This window comes from Chelmon rostratus, chromosome 7, assembly GCF_017976325.1.
Source record: "Chelmon rostratus isolate fCheRos1 chromosome 7, fCheRos1.pri, whole genome shotgun sequence".
Taxonomy (NCBI): Eukaryota; Metazoa; Chordata; class Actinopteri; order Chaetodontiformes; family Chaetodontidae; genus Chelmon; species Chelmon rostratus.
The window spans coordinates 6609919-6626225 of NC_055664.1; the positions used below are offsets into that span (position 1 = coordinate 6609919).

Sequence of the window (16307 nt, forward strand, 5' to 3'; positions counted from 1 at the left end):
ACTTTGAAAGTATGCAGTGCGTTTGAATTCATGTTTGGAAACTCATGAAGCATAATATATGCGCTGACCATTCACATTTCTTAGCGTTTCTTCTTTTTCAGCAGCTGATAGAACAGGGGGAACTAACGACGGCGTAAACCACTAACATTAGTATCTGCCTGAATGCAGCATGAATGCGGAAATTAGTATTTCGGAATTGGAAACAAACTGAAACGAAATTGCTGTTTGAAAACGTTATTCTAAAACTACAGCTACTAATTTAAGCGACGGTTGTGACATAAATCTCAGATAATTTAATTTCCCTCGCGACCGAAAACGACCCAGCGGCGGAAATGGCGTCGGAGCTGGACTCGGAGAGCGAAATTGAAAACGAGGAGGCAGGAGGATTTGACAGTACAGACGTCGAGAGGAAGTAATTGAACCGTATATCGTGGGGGTGATAGCGGAGACACGAAGAGAGCAGTGCGAACAGGGCTTTGAAGAATCCACATTTGGTTGGAAAGCTTGTAAGAGGAAAACACAGATCTGTTCTGGATATTGCAGGTGTGTGAGATGCAAGATGACGAACCATAGAAGAACCTGAGCTGCGAGTGATCTCAGGGTCCCAACAGAAGTAAGCAAGTAAAAAAGTAATGAGATTGTAAGAGTTTGTCATATGCTGAAGATGTTAAAAGAATGGAGATAAATGGAGCCGATCAGAATATCAGCGTGATCAAGAAAGGATTTTTGACATTTATTGCCCTTGTGTTGTTGAATTAGAAGAGAAGTCAGAAAGGATTAAGATGGTGAACGCTGGAGCAGCTCGACATTGAGGGGGAGATTAGCACCCACTCAGACAGATGGGTTATATTAGATAGTATTGTGCATGTGATTACTTTTGGTGGACACTGTAGTTTCCACTGTGAAACTGCTGCAACCTATCGGATGGCGGAAATGCTCTTCATGTGGATGCCAATCGGCACAAAACTCAACAGAAGAAGACCTGTGGAGGGCAGCAACACGCCTGTGCTACGTGGAGTGTGCCGCAAATTCATCATCACCAGAAGAAGAAAACGACCCAAACAATCGTCACGAGCCAAAGATCAGCCAATCAGATGAGCGGAAGTTTAACGTTGCGGTAATCCGGTTCCTGCAGGCTGTAGAAACTACACTCTGTCTTAGCACCGAGCTGGACGTGTGTGCATAATGCCATGGTGGACTCCCGTTTGTTGCGAAGAGAAGCTTTCGTGCGGCGGGAGGATCGCTCCTTTGCAAGCTAGTTTGGCCCGTCGGTGAGCGGTGATGTTGCGCTCGGGGCCGGGCGAGCAGCGAGGAGCCTGACGCGTCGAGCCTTTCAGCTGAGCCCGGAGGAGCAAGACACGCAGATGGGAGCGAGTTTAGCCCCTCGAAGGCTCTGGTAATAACCGGGTACCTGGACACACAGCTAGCCTGCCCCGAGCTGCCGCACCAATTCCTGCTGGAAGCGAGACCCAACCAGCCTTCACGGTGGAAACGAGAAGAAGAGCAAAGGTAAATGAAGATAATCACTCAGCGCCTCACCGGTGCAACGACAGCCTGCTTTGTGTTTGTTATGTAGTACAGCCGGCTTATAGTGAAGACACTCTGTTCATCCTTCTGCTCAAATGAAAATGCAAACATACTGTGACAAAATAGTACAGTGAATTAGTAGCAAGCTATTTATTTCCCTGAAAACTAACTGTGTCTTGAACTTTATCTAGACAGCAACATTTGTGTCCCAGTGATGAGTGTTAACTGGGTCATATCTGCTCCAGGCCTCTATAATACATAGGCCTGTGTGTTTAAGACAGGCCTTGCATACATAAAGGTTAAAACCCACATGCATGTGTTGAAGTCTCCGTCCTAACTGGGAGTTTTTGTGTCCACACTGTACCTCAGATGAATGCCGTGCGGGGGGGCACAGTCACCTGGCGTCCCCAGCCGTGGCAGGACGGGGACGGGGGAGGAGGAGAGCCTCTGTCGGACAGCGACTCAGAGGAGGAGGACTTCCCCGATGACAGCACCACACCGCTGGGAGACTACATCACGCATGGTGAGACGGTCAAAACGATGAGGGTGGAGAGGTGTTGTGCACACTGCTGAGTGTGACTCATTTAGGTTCACCTGTCTTTTGTTCCTCTGTTCCTGCCCGTTCCGCTCGGTCCAATTCTTACTCATCTGTCTGTCTGTCTATGTCCTCCTCCTCTCTGTCTCTCCTTCCTCGTAATGCTGTGTTTCTTAGGACTGAAGCAGCTCCTGGACGCTCAGCAGCTGTGCGATGTTACTCTACTTGTTGAGGGAAAGAAGTTCATGTGTCACAGGTAGGTTTCAGCCATGGCTGCAGCTCACAGATGTACTATAGTGACTTACTGTCACTGAATGCACGGCTAATTACTATTGTTATTACTCCTGTCCTCTTGTAAAATTGTATTTACAGTGTTATAACATTAAGAACATTTCAAACTGTAACCATCAAATGTTTAATGTTTTAACTTGATAAATGGCTTGAAGCATGTGTCCATTATCACAGTTATTAGTGATGTTCTTCCAGTTGAATCACATATTAATAATAATTTCACCACCTGTTATAACATAGAATGCAAAGCAGATGTAACTTGTGTTGAAGTTGCCATCATACAGGCCGGTTCTGTTCTCGTAGCAAGCTGTTCGCAGCCTTTGTTTGATTTCAAAAAGGAAAACATACAAAACTAAGCACTGGAAATGTAGAAATGGCATGAACTCCACATAAACCGTTATCGTCCATCTTCCATCCCTCAGAGTCCTCTTGGCGGCCGTGAGCCCGTACTTTCGGGCCATGTTCACCAGCCCCCTGGTTGAGTCCCGCCTCACTGAGATCCGACTGGAGGAAGTGACGCCGTCTGTCATGGAGACTGTCATCCAGTTTGTTTACACCGGTGAGGCGGGGCTCTCTCTGGACACAGCTGAGGATCTGTTTGTGGCTGCCAACCGCCTTCAGGTCATGCCCCTTCAAGACCTGTGCTCCAGGTACATCAGCTGTATAAACGAGACAGATGATCAAGTTTACTGACGCATTCATTAGACTTTACAGTTCAGGTGACCAGCCTCTGTCTTCTGGATTTTAAGTCCTCTTGTCTCATTTCCTCTCTCTCCTCTCTTTTCCTCCTCTGTCTCTCTTTCCCTCTCCACCCCAGGTTTCTCTTTGAGCACCTCTCAGTGGATAACTGCCTGGGGATGTACTCTCTGGCTCGCTCTCACCATGACCAGCTGCTGCTGCGTGCCTCATTGCGACTCGTAGCTCAGCACTTCCCCCGGGTGGCCCGGCAGAAAGATTTCCTCCTGCTGGACCACGGCACTTTAGGCAGCCTCCTGAGCTCTGACCGCCTCGGGGTGGACTCCGAAGCAGAGGTTTACGACGCGGCCCGCCGATGGGCAGAGCACCAACCCTTGGATCGCTACGCCCACATGCCGGCGCTGCTTCACCACCTGCGGCCGGGGCTGCTGTCCCAGGAAGAAAGCCGAAGACTGAGCCAGGAGCTGGGGCCCGCCGCAGCTGGTGAAGGCCTCGGGGGACCTTTGAGACCACGGGAGGGCATGTTTGAGAAAAAGATCGTCTGTGTGGACCTGACACCTCGGGAAGATGAGAATTTAGCTCCAAGAGACTACACAGTGGACTGCTTTGATCCTCGGACAGGGAAGTGGGAGAAGTTAGCAGCGCTGGGTTCACTGGTCAGTCCAGGTTGTACGGCTGTCGGTGACCGGCTGTTTGTAGCAGGGGGGATCCTGCGGACAGGCTCTGTGTCTGCAGCCGTCCATGAATATGATGCAGTGTTGGACCGCTGGATAGAGCGGCCCTCGATGGTCCAGCCCCGCGCTATGCTGGGTCTGCTGGGCTGTGGAGAGTCACTCTATGCATTGGGTGGTAGCAACCGCTCAGCTCTGCTGGACTCCAGTGAGACCTTAGAGCTGAGTACACTTCAGTGGGCTGCGGGTCCTCGGTTACCCCTCCCTCTGCGCGCCTTCGCTTGTGCAGCGTTACGTGGGCGGCTTTACCTTCTGGGGGGAACCACACTTGAACAGAACCGGGCTGTGGTCCACTCGGGGGTGCTTATTTATCACACCCTAACAGACTGCTGGACACGTGTGGCTCTGGACTCTGGCGCCACCTGCCTCGCCGGAGGAGTAGCCGTGCGTGGAGGAGTCTGCGCCATTGGGGGATACATGAGGGATACCACCAAGTTCCTGGATGGAAACTACACCAACCTGGAGACTTTAGACGCCACTGGGCGTGTACTGTTTTTCAGAGAGGGCAGGGGCTCCGGAGTAGAGAGGGAGGTGACTGGGGGAGGGGTGATGGTCACCGCAGAGCAGCGGGGGGGTGCCGGTGGAGGAAGCGACCGAGCCCCAAGCCCTGTGGTGTTTCCTGGGCTGCCGCGGCGGATTGCAGCTGGCGGTGTGGCCAGGTGGAAACGCAGGATTTATGTGTTGGGTGGGGAAAACGGCTCACGGTTCTATGACAGCGTTTACTGCTGGAAGCCTGGCTGGCGCAGCTGGGTCCAGAGACGAGAGAAACTGCCTGGAGACACTGGAGGGGTGAGCCAGTTTGGGTGCACCACTTTAAAGTTCCCTAAGAAACACATCCTGTCCAGACTTAGACTAGCCAAAGAAAACTGCAAGAAGGCAGCTGACTAGCTTGATAGGGACCAGCACGACTGAAGTCGAGGCAGCCGTTCATGTGACACAGAGACAAGCTGAGTTTGACTTTACTCGATGTTATGAAATGCTGGTGTTGAGATGAAGTCACGCAGAAGAGACCATTTTATACAGTCTGAGTGCAGCCACAGAGTAGGTCTACAATGGACTGGATGCAAACAGCTCTTATTAGGAATAGTGAAATGTACAGGCAGAGAGCAAGTGGAGCCAGAAACCGGTCAAAAGTCAGGTAACATGCACCTGAATGTAGCCTAATCTAGGGCCCTATGATTTCCGCGCTGCAGACAACAGAGCGTTGGGATTTGATAATAAAAATGAAATCAACTGTAAGACACAAAATATTGCAGAAATTTTCAAAACGTGGATGCAGTTCATAAAAATCAGTGTTTTCTCTAATTATTTCCCTGTCAATATAAGACTTTTTCACTGCGCCTAAGCCGAAGGAACAGAATAGACTATGCTGCTATGTTTTGGTGTTGTGCACGCGCGGGCACACACACAGTCATGTGAAAGAAGCCCTCTGAAACAAAGGCACCGCACCAGCAACAGCTCACCACTTCAACAAACTCGTGCTACATCTGCCGATGTGGTCGCACTTCTGAGAGTTTGTTGAAGACTTGGTGGCTGTATGTGCGGAGTCAGATATTCTGTTGGAAAAAATGAAAAAGCTATGTCCCTTTCTGGCCAAGCGTTGTAAAGAAGGAGCAAAGATCATGCCTGATCATGAGAGTAACCTCCCCCAGACCCACTTACCCCGTGTGTCTGAGCTGCATATGGAGGCCGTCCTGCAGAAAATCCGTTCGAAAAGTGTCACATCAAATTGATTGATATGCATTGCATTTTCTTACTGAGTTGTTGAAATTTTATTTATCTACTGGATGATTGGATGGATGACAAAACGTTTTTAAGTCATCAAACACAGGATTAAAACAAAAAAGACCAGAAAACTTAAAACCGAAGACACAAAATTTGAGACGGAATCAGGAAAAAAGAAAGCGGATTTCATAGGGCCATCCCTACTCCACTTTTTGTCCGAACAGTTAAGTCCTCTGAGAGGGAAAAGGGCCTTTTAATTGTTTTCGTAAAGTGTAATGTTATTTTCGGTGTTTTGCTGGTGTAATATTTTAAGGCTGTTTGGAAACATTTCAATGCTGTGAATATTTTCAGCAGCGTTGAGTTTAGACCCAAGGATACAGACACATTTCTGACCACCCTACGTTCCACTTTCTTTGCCTAAACCTTATTTTTGTGACTATTGTAGGAGTCTGAAGCCCTTTGAAACTGCACTTAAATGCACAGCATGTAACTTCTGCTGCTAGGGGGCTCCAGTGAAAGCAATGAAAGCAAAAGACGAAGTTTGCTGACTTCGTGAAGTAGCGTGGGATCGTGTTGTTAAACAACCACTCCTGCAGATGAAAACCCATCTGACGTGACTCAGGCTGAAATGCAGTGAAGTTTTACTCGTGAACTTCCTTCCACACTCTGACATATCAGCTGATGGTTGTCATGTTTCAGTCATAGCAACCAGAGATGGTAAAGGGGATATGGGTATATACCTTGGGTTTGAACATTGGAAGCATTTGGGATAATGTTAGTACACTGCAGAATAAAAGGCAGTATATAACATAGTTATAGTCATTTTCAATGCTAAAATGTTACGTTACAGGCTGTGCAAATAAACTTGAATGGAAACGTATCATAGGAAACACATAAAACTACTTGCATCAGACAGTCTTTAATTGTGCCCACATTTTTTTTTTGTTGATAACGAAGAGGTGAATGTCCTGTACTGGTCTCTCATCTCAGTGGAGGACATCAGTCAAATCCTCAGAACCGCTGAGAACCTCAGTGTGTTCTTGGCACGTCAGCGGCATCAGGATAGTCTGACCTGCCTGTCCCAAGACACTGCACGGCTCTGGCAGATCTGTGTTCATCTCACTGCACAGGCAGCCAGATCCTCCCAGTTCATCCCAAACATGGCAGCCCAGTTGTTAAACACAGACCACAAAGCTTTACTCGGAGGAAGCTGTGCTTATGTTCTGTGGCTTTAAATGCACCTTTGAAGGTCCTGCCTCAAACAAGTGGAACATAGCAGGTGGGGAAATGTGCAGACAGGGCTGGATAATATGCAAAAAATCTGAAATGATTGCAAGAACACAATCTTCCATAGTAATATATGTGACAGTGAGTGCTTTAAGTCGAGGAAATCCATTTGTCGTTGGATTTGGAAGATGTTCATGACAGTGAGTTGCAAAGAAAATCTTAAACTGTCCTTTTCTGTGAGCATTCGTTTGTACTTGTACAGAAGGCAAATGTACGAGGGTGTCGTACGGCCCTTTGTGAGGGTCACCTGCAGTATCCTTGTGTCTAGACCAGTGCTCTGTCCAGCACCTTTCCTAAATCTGAGCTGAGGCCAGGTCAACAGTTGTCTTTACTTGATTCAGCAGCCGTGTCAAAATTGCTTTTTTTGTTTCAGTCACGCCAAACCACAGGACTTGTGAATGTGTTCAGCATGGAGGTTTTGGATTATCTGAACACATTAGCACTGCACCTAATTTATTGAAATGTATTTTAAAGGTTTGTGTTGTTGTTTTGAAATGGTAACTTTGGCTCTGACCGCAGTGTCCGGGCTTCCTGTACTACAGGATGGCACTAAGCTCAGACAAACCTGTCAAACAGGAGCAGATGTGCTTTGATCTGATGGGGACTGAGGGCTTTAAAGTAACTTAATCCTTAAATTGTGATTTTATGAAAGGTCAGAAAGTTTGCCCAGAAATGTAAGCACCTTGTCTTGCTGTAAGCCACTATGTCTTCTTTGACCTTCTTTCCTTTGTTTTCCTCTCTTATTGATCAAATCCAGATACGTCTGTGGGAGATATGTGCATATGAAAAAGCCTGCCAGCTGTGACTGAAAACGGCAGAATTCTACCAGCGTTGTTATCATGTTGCAAAAACAGTCAGAAAATATGAACTTGTGGTCATATTAGAATTGTTTAGGACTCCTGCCATCACAGAATCTGCAGTTAATCATGTTGGATGTTTGGGATTTTTGCCATTATGGAGGCACTCTAATCCACGAAGCTGAAGGCTTAATGTCAGATACGGAGAGAAACACTGAAAGATTGCTCTGACATTAACATGAACGGGTTTCAAATTATAAAACGCAGCAGGGCGTTAATTCACTGAGAACTCGTTACTGCCAGATATGAGCTTTCACATGCAACTTTAGATTGGTGAGCAGTTGACAGTTGACAGTTCAGATACTGTAAATACATTAGCAGCCTAAAACGGGGAATTCAAAGAGCCAAACCACCCTCCCATCTTGAACTTTCCATAGTGTTACGGTGACTCAGTCTCCCTCGAGAGCAGAGTGGTGGAACTTCCCCAATTTCCCAGCTACAGTAACAGCAGATGTTTAACACCACCGTCAAGTTATTTCTAGCAGGCAGCAGAACTCCCCCAGTGACACAGCTACCAATTAACAGCTTGATTATAACACTGTGATCTCTAATCTTCAAATTAAGTCGTAACATATTATGCATCGCATACTTTTAGTCCTCTATATGTAATTAGCACGTAAAATGTTTTTTAGACATCTTCCAGGATCTCTTTTCATCACCCAACTCCCGAAAATGAGATTCTTGATCAGTGGTGTTGTATTGATCTGTCATCATTGGTGCTCTTTCCTGCCTGCGGCTCTGCCAGAGTCATCGGCAGATACAGCAGGGATGAGTCGGGGTTAGCTGGAGGGGTCCTCTGCTCTCCTTCTGCTGGCTCAAAGAAGGCGATTGGGGCATGGCAGTTATTTAAAAGGATGTGACTGAAGTCCTGGGGAGTAATACTAATAGTCAGAGGGATGGCTCAGATGTTTGGGCTCATCTGATGCTGCGAGAATTCGTACCTGTTGAGCATGAGCCAAAAATGCATTCAAAGCATAAGGAGCAAAAAATCCTTAATCGGCTCTTGAACTGAATTTCAGTAGTATATGCACTAGTCAAACACACAACTAGTTTTTTTTGTCATTTTAGTTGGTTAAGAGGTGTGAGCTTCAGTTTGTGTTTCTAGAAAAACTCACGTCCAACTTGTCCGTTTCAAACAACACGCTCTGAATTTTCACTGTGAAATGTCAGATGGATTGATTTTCTTTTCCTCCGTGTGCTTACAGCTTGTATGACATGTGAAAAGTGACTGAGTGCGCATGCATGCTTTCCGTGCCGAGGCGCGAGTCTGTCCAGCGCGCGTCCTCTGCGCATACGCACACCCACACACTGTGTGTCCATTCAGAGAAGTGAAGCTGCCCTCATTTGTACAATCTAATGAAGTTTGTGAACTGAAAGGCAAATGGATGTCTTTGATGAAAGCAGTGCTCTCAACTGATTAAAGGACTATTTGCTTACATGTTTTTTACGAATGACTTTTTTTTTTTTGGAGGGCTTGGCTAAGCAACATTTGCACACTGGGGACACATACAGTAGCTGTTTGGCCATAAAAGAGACCAATACTAGATGCAAGTCTACATTTCTGCATGTAAAATGTTGAATCCAGTGGAACGATATGACACAAACCTTGTTTTTCATGGTTTGGTGTTAATAATTACTCTAATGAATAAACTGCTGAATCTGCCAATTGTCACAGCTGGCCAAAGTTCTCACTTTACACTGACCCCCGCCTATCTGCTGCCTATGCATCGGTCTGCGACAGCGTTTCTGTATGTGTGTGTTTAAAGGCATTAAGATTTATAAAAGACGCACAGATAAACTAAAGGCAGGTTGCCCATCATAGGAAGGTAATAAAATCTACAGGTCAAACAAAGCAGCTTCAGGTACAAGTGGAGTCATGGAAGATCCTTCGTCCGACAAAGTGACCATCAACAACCCAGCAGACATCACCATCATCGTTGGATATTTCATCATGGTCATTGGTGTCGGCATTTGGGTGAGTGCACCTGTGTTAGCCTGAGAGACTAATTATTAGATTTTAAGGACTGAATAAAGAGTGGAGAGGAGGAGGAGGCACAGCTAACACTGCATTTGTTTTGTGAGAATAACAGAATTGTCTGTGTTTTAGTCCATGTTTCGAATCAATCGCGGGACGGTTGGAGGATATTTCCTGGCAGGGCGCACCATGACCTGGTGGCCGGTGAGTTCAATGCAGACATGGACCGATAAAGATATACCCCAATATGATCTGATAAGTGTCAGCCTATATGTTGGCCGCCAATAAGAAGGAGGGAATTGCCAAAAATATTCCAGGTCATTTAGAAACCTTTTACCATTTCATATTTTGTCCAGCAGGGGGTGCTGACAATATCCTGCTCAGCACTCAAGACATATTCTTTAAATTAATACTAATTTTGGGAAACCTTGTCAGAGATATATGTTAAAATATTTTAAGGCCTCTTGTTATGGGAAGAAGAATGTTGAGGCAAGTTTGGGTCTTGTTTTTGTTCCCACCAGAAAATTTTGTTGGATCAATACACTTCACTATGCATCCATTTCTCTGTACATTTCTGGTCATAGTTACTGTCCTCCTGTAAGTCTTAACTGATAGAGTTGGTTTTGATGTGGTTTTCTATGTTCTTTTAATTCAGGTTGGTGCGTCTCTGTTTGCCAGCAACATTGGTAGTGGTCACTTTGTGGGCTTGGCAGGCACTGGGGCAGCCAGTGGCATCGCTGTGGGGGGATTTGAGTGGAATGTAAGTCACACTTTATACTGCAGTTTAATCACCATTACTTTTATATGTTTGTGCCAAAACTCACCTGTATCTGCTGAGGTTTGATTGCACCGGTCCCTCACAGTGGACAGAGGATGGCATGGTCTAACCTGTCCTACACACTGTGTGTTGTTTCTCTAACACGCCAGGCTCTGTTCATCGTGCTGCTGCTCGGCTGGTTGTTTGTACCGGTCTACCTCACGGCTGGGGTAAGAAGGCCAGGCACCCTCTCATTCACTGATGTGATGACGGCGTCTGTAATTTCCTGTACTGATGCACGCTGTTATGAAATGTGCTGTGTTAGGTGATCACGATGCCCCAGTACCTGAAGAAGAGGTTTGGGGGGACCAGGATCAGCCTCTACCTCTCCGTTATCTCTCTGTTCCTCTACATTTTCACCAAGATCTCGGTGAGTCGTCGTATCTGGGAAGAAGCAGTCAGAACATAAACATACAGTCTGTGCTTCTGTCTTCAGTCCCTCCCTCCCTCTGTGTCTCTGCAGGTGGACATGTTTTCAGGAGCAGTGTTTATCCAGCAGGCATTAGGGTGGAACATCTACGTTGCCGTCGTCACCCTTCTGTTAATTACAGCCTTGTACACTGTCACAGGTGTGTGTGTTTGTTTATGTCTGTACTGAACCTGGTCCATACAGTTACCTATAAAGATTTTATTTAAAGGGGCAGTTTTAGCACCAACATTTGAGAAAATAATTTGATAAATATTATCTTGGGCCCAGATAGTGCAGATTTATAGCAGTAAAAATCTCTGTTATAACATGGGGGTGTGTGAAAGATGTGGGCTTTTAGAGGGTAGAGAGGGTTTAATTGAGAGAGAAAGCTATTTGTTGCATTGTGGGAAATGTAGGAATGTAGTGGTTTTCCTGCCCGGTCCTTATTAAGGACTAAAAATCCTCTCAGTCCTAGCTGCTTCAATTTTAACCAATTCTTTTTAAAATGTGTCTCTTGCAAGTTTCTGGAAGTGCTGTACAAAACCACTGAAGTACTTCTTTAAATGTCAGCGTTTCTCTCAGTGTATGTATATTAAAGTGTGAGCGTGTGTGTTACCAGGTGGCCTGGCTGCTCTGATGTACACTGACACATTTCAGACATTCGTCATCATCGCTGGGGCCTTCGTCCTCACCGGTTTCTGTAAGTACAGTTTGTACAGCGTAATATTTTATCTTCCAGCAAATCTTCTGCTCATTCACACCACACGCAGTTGATGTTTTTGGCCTCTGTCAGTCCCTGCAGGCCTGTGGCCATGTCTCCCCCAGGAAAGAGATTAACTAGGGTCAGTAATCATTCACTTCACTGCAGCGGTGTACAGTGTGCTGACACTGCAGAGCCACAAAACTCTACACCTCCAGCCGACACAACAACCACTGCCCCTTTACAACTTAATTGATTTTTTCATAAGGGGTCGATATATATATATATCAGTCTAGTCCTGGTGTAGATTATCGATAAGGTCATAGAAGGCGGCAGGCGAGATAAAACAGGTCGAGAAACCAGAAGAGGAGGAAAAAACAGCCCCCTCCTTTTGTGAATTGGTGATATGTTAAGGAGATAGTGTTGACTCAGCAGCTGACTCATATCTTCAGTTAGGACGGTATCAGGCAACAAGAGAGCTCGGGGCAACTGAGCTTAGTCGAACAGAACAAGAAGAGTCTGCTTATTTTACAGGAACAGGAACATCCATACCATAATTTAAGGCATTTGAACTGAGTATGGGGGTGAACTGGAGAATGAGCGTCATCAGACTTTGTATGGGAAGAAACCACTCAGGACCTTTCTAGAATATGTCTGAACTGACCCTTTAACAGCTCAGCCTCTCTCCTTTCCACTTCCAGCTTTTGCTGAAGTAGGAGGCTACAACGCTCTGCTGGCCAAATACAGCTCAGCTATGCCAAGTTATTTCTCCTCCATGGATCCCCAGCGCTACAACATCTCCACCGAGTGCTACACCCCCAGACAGGATGCCTTCAGCCTGCTGAGGGACCCCACCACCGGGGACCTGCCCTGGCCTGGAGTGGTGTTTGGAATCGCTATAGTGGGAGGCTGGTACTGGTGTACAGACCAGGTGAAATGCTTCGGTTTCGTGTCTCACGCAGAGAGCTGGGATTAGTGCTGAAGGTGCACACGGGTCAACCAGCTTCTAGTCAAGTGCGGTAACTGCATATGTGGTCAAAACTCACACATTTGATGCTCTAACATCTTCGTATTTTAATTTTTTTATATCACATAAATAATGAGGCAGCTAATCCTAATCCTAATGGAGAGAAAAGTTACACCAGACACACAGTCCTGCTAAAAGGAGTGGCGTTAACTACAGCATCTGATTTATTGCTGCTTATTTAAAAATCTATGAAAACATTTGATGCTTACTCACAAACTGAACCCGAACGCCCCACAAACCACAACCAGAGTTCAGGCCCTGAATATATAATGTAGCTATTTCTCACAAAGTAATCCATCCCGTCCTGTATTTCTCCAGGTGATAGTCCAGCGGTGCCTTGCAGCTCGTAATCTGACCCATGTGAAGGCCGGCTGCATCATGTGTGGCTACCTGAAACTGCTGCCGATGTTCCTCATGGTGTTCCCCGGCATGATCAGCAGGGTCCTCTACCCAGGTCTGTGGCTACGCCTGTCCTTTCAAACCCACTTTAAAGAGGGCTCACAAAAACAATGAGTACAATATAACAGCTCTGCAGTAGATATCATTCTGGTAAAAGTGTTGTCAGAGGTGTGTGAAATTTGCATCTTTACATCGTGGTTGTGCATGTGTTTGTTTGTGTTTTCGTCCACCTGTAGATGAGGTTGGCTGTGTTGTCCCTGAGGTGTGTAAGAGGGTGTGTGGGACTGAGGTGGGCTGCTCCAACATTGCCTATCCAAAGCTGGTGGTGTCAATCATGCCGAATGGTAATGACACGTACCAATGAATACCTTTAAAAAAGAGGAGGAGGAGAACTTTTATCTCACATTTCTCCTCCCTGCCAGAAGCGTCCTCTGATCTTCTCCCACCCGCCGTCCTTGCTGGTGTCTCTGTGTGCAGGTTTGCGAGGTCTGATGCTGGCTGTGATGCTGGCTGCTCTCATGTCCTCTTTGGCCTCCATCTTTAACAGCAGCAGCACTCTGTTCACCATAGACATCTGGACTCGCATCAGACCACGGGCCACCGAGCGCGAGCTCATTATTGTAGGCAGGTAAATGGACGGCGTAAACGTCTAGGCATCCATATCCTGCATTTCTCCAACTCTGCCTTCCTCTTGTGCTCACCTATTACAAGCCACATGTTAGTGGACTACTTTCACTCGTGAAAAGAAGAGGTAGTCCCATATTAAATTTTGCAGGCTCCCAAAAATGTAATGATGCAATGCTGTGATCTACAAGGTCTTCCTCAGGCAAAAATCCATGGGAACATCAGAGGATCAGATGGTCGAAAATACATTTTTATAAAAGAGAAACATTGTTGTGTTTATAACTGAGAAGAAACAAACCTGACAGTATTTATTTTTTTCCAGATTTTGCATGCACTTTACCAGTAGCTGTTATTTTGTTTAGAAATTATACTATTTAGTGACCAAACAACCATAATGTCCCCCATTTCCTCCCTTATTATAAACTAGACGTCACATTGCCTAATGAATGCTTTGTAGGTGAAGTGTGGCCAGTGAAATGCATTAAGATAAGAGGACTGAATTTCTCTGCTGAAATCCAGGATGCAAGTGCTAATGTTGATGTGATTTATACCATGACTATAAAACAGGAGTTTGTATTAAGAGCTTTGGTTACAAAAACAGTGTAGTTTTAACCAATTCTACACAAACTATGTCATTTAAAAGAAGTTCCTCATTTAATTCCAAGGCTACTCTGAAGTGTATGAATGTATGATGCTTTGAATCGATATGGACCTCACACATCTCTCTTCTGTAGAGTCTGGGTCCTGTGCATCGTAGCCATCAGTATCTGTTGGATCCCAGTTGTCCAGGCGGCTCAAAGCGGTCAGCTGTTTGATTACATCCAGTCAATCTCAAGCTATCTGGCTCCACCCATCGCCTCCGTCTTCCTCCTGGCTGTGTTTGTTAAGCGGGTCAATGAAACGGTCAGATGACACATGCGTACATGCTTGCATATTATAATACTAAGTTATAGTTACAGCTAGTGAAATCAAGTCAACACAACATTAGATCTCCCTTCATCTCCAGGGTGCGTTCTGGGGCCTGATAGGCGGCCTGGTGATGGGTCTGTGTCGGATGTTGCCTGAGTTCTGGTTCGGTACTGGCAGCTGTATTTTCCCCTCCAGCTGCCCTTTCTTGGTGTGTGGGGTCCATTACCTCCACTTTGGAATCATACTTTTCTTCTGTACATCAGTGCTGGTGCTGGTGGTTAGCTACTGCACCCAGCCAATAGAGGATGAACATGTAAGATGCACTCACTCACTCAGCCCCTGTACAGTATGTTTGCGTAGCATGTTTGTGTACGTTCCTTAAGACAAAACCGTATTCATGACGGGTCCGTGACATGAAAACATCTTAAGAAGCCTGATTCACAAACAGATTTAGCGGCATATAGGAGAATATTTACAAATGCTGTCTTTTTTACTGCTGCTTTGTTTCCCTTTCAGCTCCATCGTCTGGTGTTCAGCCTGCGTCACTCCAAAGAGGAGAGGAAGGACCTGGACTGGGAGCAGGAGGAGAAAGGGAGAAGAGGCTGTAGACAGCCTGAGGAGAGGGCGAGGGAGAATGACGACAGTGACGCAGGTGAGACAGGAGGCCACAGTCTCACAAAAACAGACCAATGGAACCAGCATGTGCTCGCAGACAGTATTAACTCATCCCTCTTCCTCTCAGTGGCTGAAGAGGCAGAAAAGTCTGGCTCCAAGGCCTACGAGCGAGGAACGCCTGAGGCATCAGAGACGCTGCCTGACATCAGCGAGGCCCCGGTGTGGAAGAACACTGTGGATGCTAATGCTCTCATTATGATGGCTGTAGCAGTTTTTATGTGGGGTTACTACGCCTAACTGTCCTGTTGATTCTAGTTGAAAGTGGATGTTAAAATGTGAGTTGGGTATCTTGATGTGACTACGTTTAATCACTTAGTTGGGTCGACCCTCACAGGACTCCAAGATAAATACAAGTGCTGCCATCTGTTGGTGAATACTTGTCACTGCACTGTAAATCATGTTATAGCAATTAAAAAAAAGGTTGAGAAGAGGCAGTCATGCAACTAAACTGCCAGCAGTCTCACTTCTCTGCAGAGTACAAGAGGTTGTGATCCTTCGCTGCATTTCTCCAGTTTTAAGGAGTATGTGTAATGCAGTTTAGAAATATTTTATCACGTTAGAATGCCATTACTGTATACTGTTACATGTTGATTCAACCACAACTCAATCTGTACCTGCTTCCAGCACTGAAACCAGAGTGTGAGAAGAAAAAAAATATAATTTGGAAGCCAGGTAAAAACTCAATTAAGCCTCAAGTTTTTTTTTTTTTTTTTAACCTTCTTTTAAACTTTGGCTCAAAAACTCAATGAACAGGGTGAACTTCAGTCAGCACACATCCAGCATTAGCTATGATACTAAAGAGCAATGAATGTCAAACACTAATATTACTCAATACTAAGGAGGTCATGTTGTAGGGGGCTAAAGTGAATTTCTAGTCAATGCAGTCTCTGATTTGTATTTACTTGTACTTTGTCATTTAATCAGGGACGAGATATCATCAGTGTGGACAAATAAAAAAATATATAAATAAAAAGGGTTATAGCTTTAAAAAATAGAAAGTATTGCTTGCTTTCCTGACCCTGATTGTACTCTTGCAAGCTACTGTCTTTGGCTGGTGGTCACACAACATTCAGCTCTGATAACATGTGATAGGCATTGTAAAGGAGAAATAATTCATCAATCA

The 16307-nt window shown here is 45.7% G+C and overlaps 2 protein-coding genes across 2 annotated transcripts; both read left to right on the forward strand.

Moving 5' to 3' along the window:
- The first annotated feature begins 386 nt into the window (after nt 1–386).
- On the forward strand, nt 387–9077 carry si:dkey-260j18.2 (uncharacterized protein LOC325231 homolog). Its single transcript, XM_041941228.1, has 5 exons — nt 387–1509; nt 1897–2050; nt 2240–2318; nt 2776–3003; nt 3171–9077. Exons 2-5 carry the CDS (start codon nt 1897–1899, stop codon nt 4666–4668), a joined length of 1959 nt encoding a protein of 652 aa, XP_041797162.1. The 5' UTR covers nt 387–1509; the 3' UTR covers nt 4669–9077.
- Nucleotides 9078–9171: 94 nt separating this feature from the next.
- Nucleotides 9172–16150, forward strand: slc5a2 (solute carrier family 5 member 2). The gene is made up of 15 exons (XM_041941229.1): nt 9172–9624; nt 9757–9828; nt 10280–10384; nt 10552–10611; nt 10707–10811; nt 10905–11010; nt 11470–11550; nt 12252–12481; nt 12896–13031; nt 13213–13320; nt 13454–13604; nt 14335–14503; nt 14607–14822; nt 15026–15161; nt 15252–16150. The coding sequence occupies exons 1-15, from the start codon at nt 9526–9528 to the stop codon at nt 15419–15421; spliced, it is 1944 nt and encodes a 647-aa protein (XP_041797163.1). The 5' UTR covers nt 9172–9525; the 3' UTR covers nt 15422–16150.
- The last annotated feature ends 157 nt before the right edge of the window (nt 16151–16307 follow it).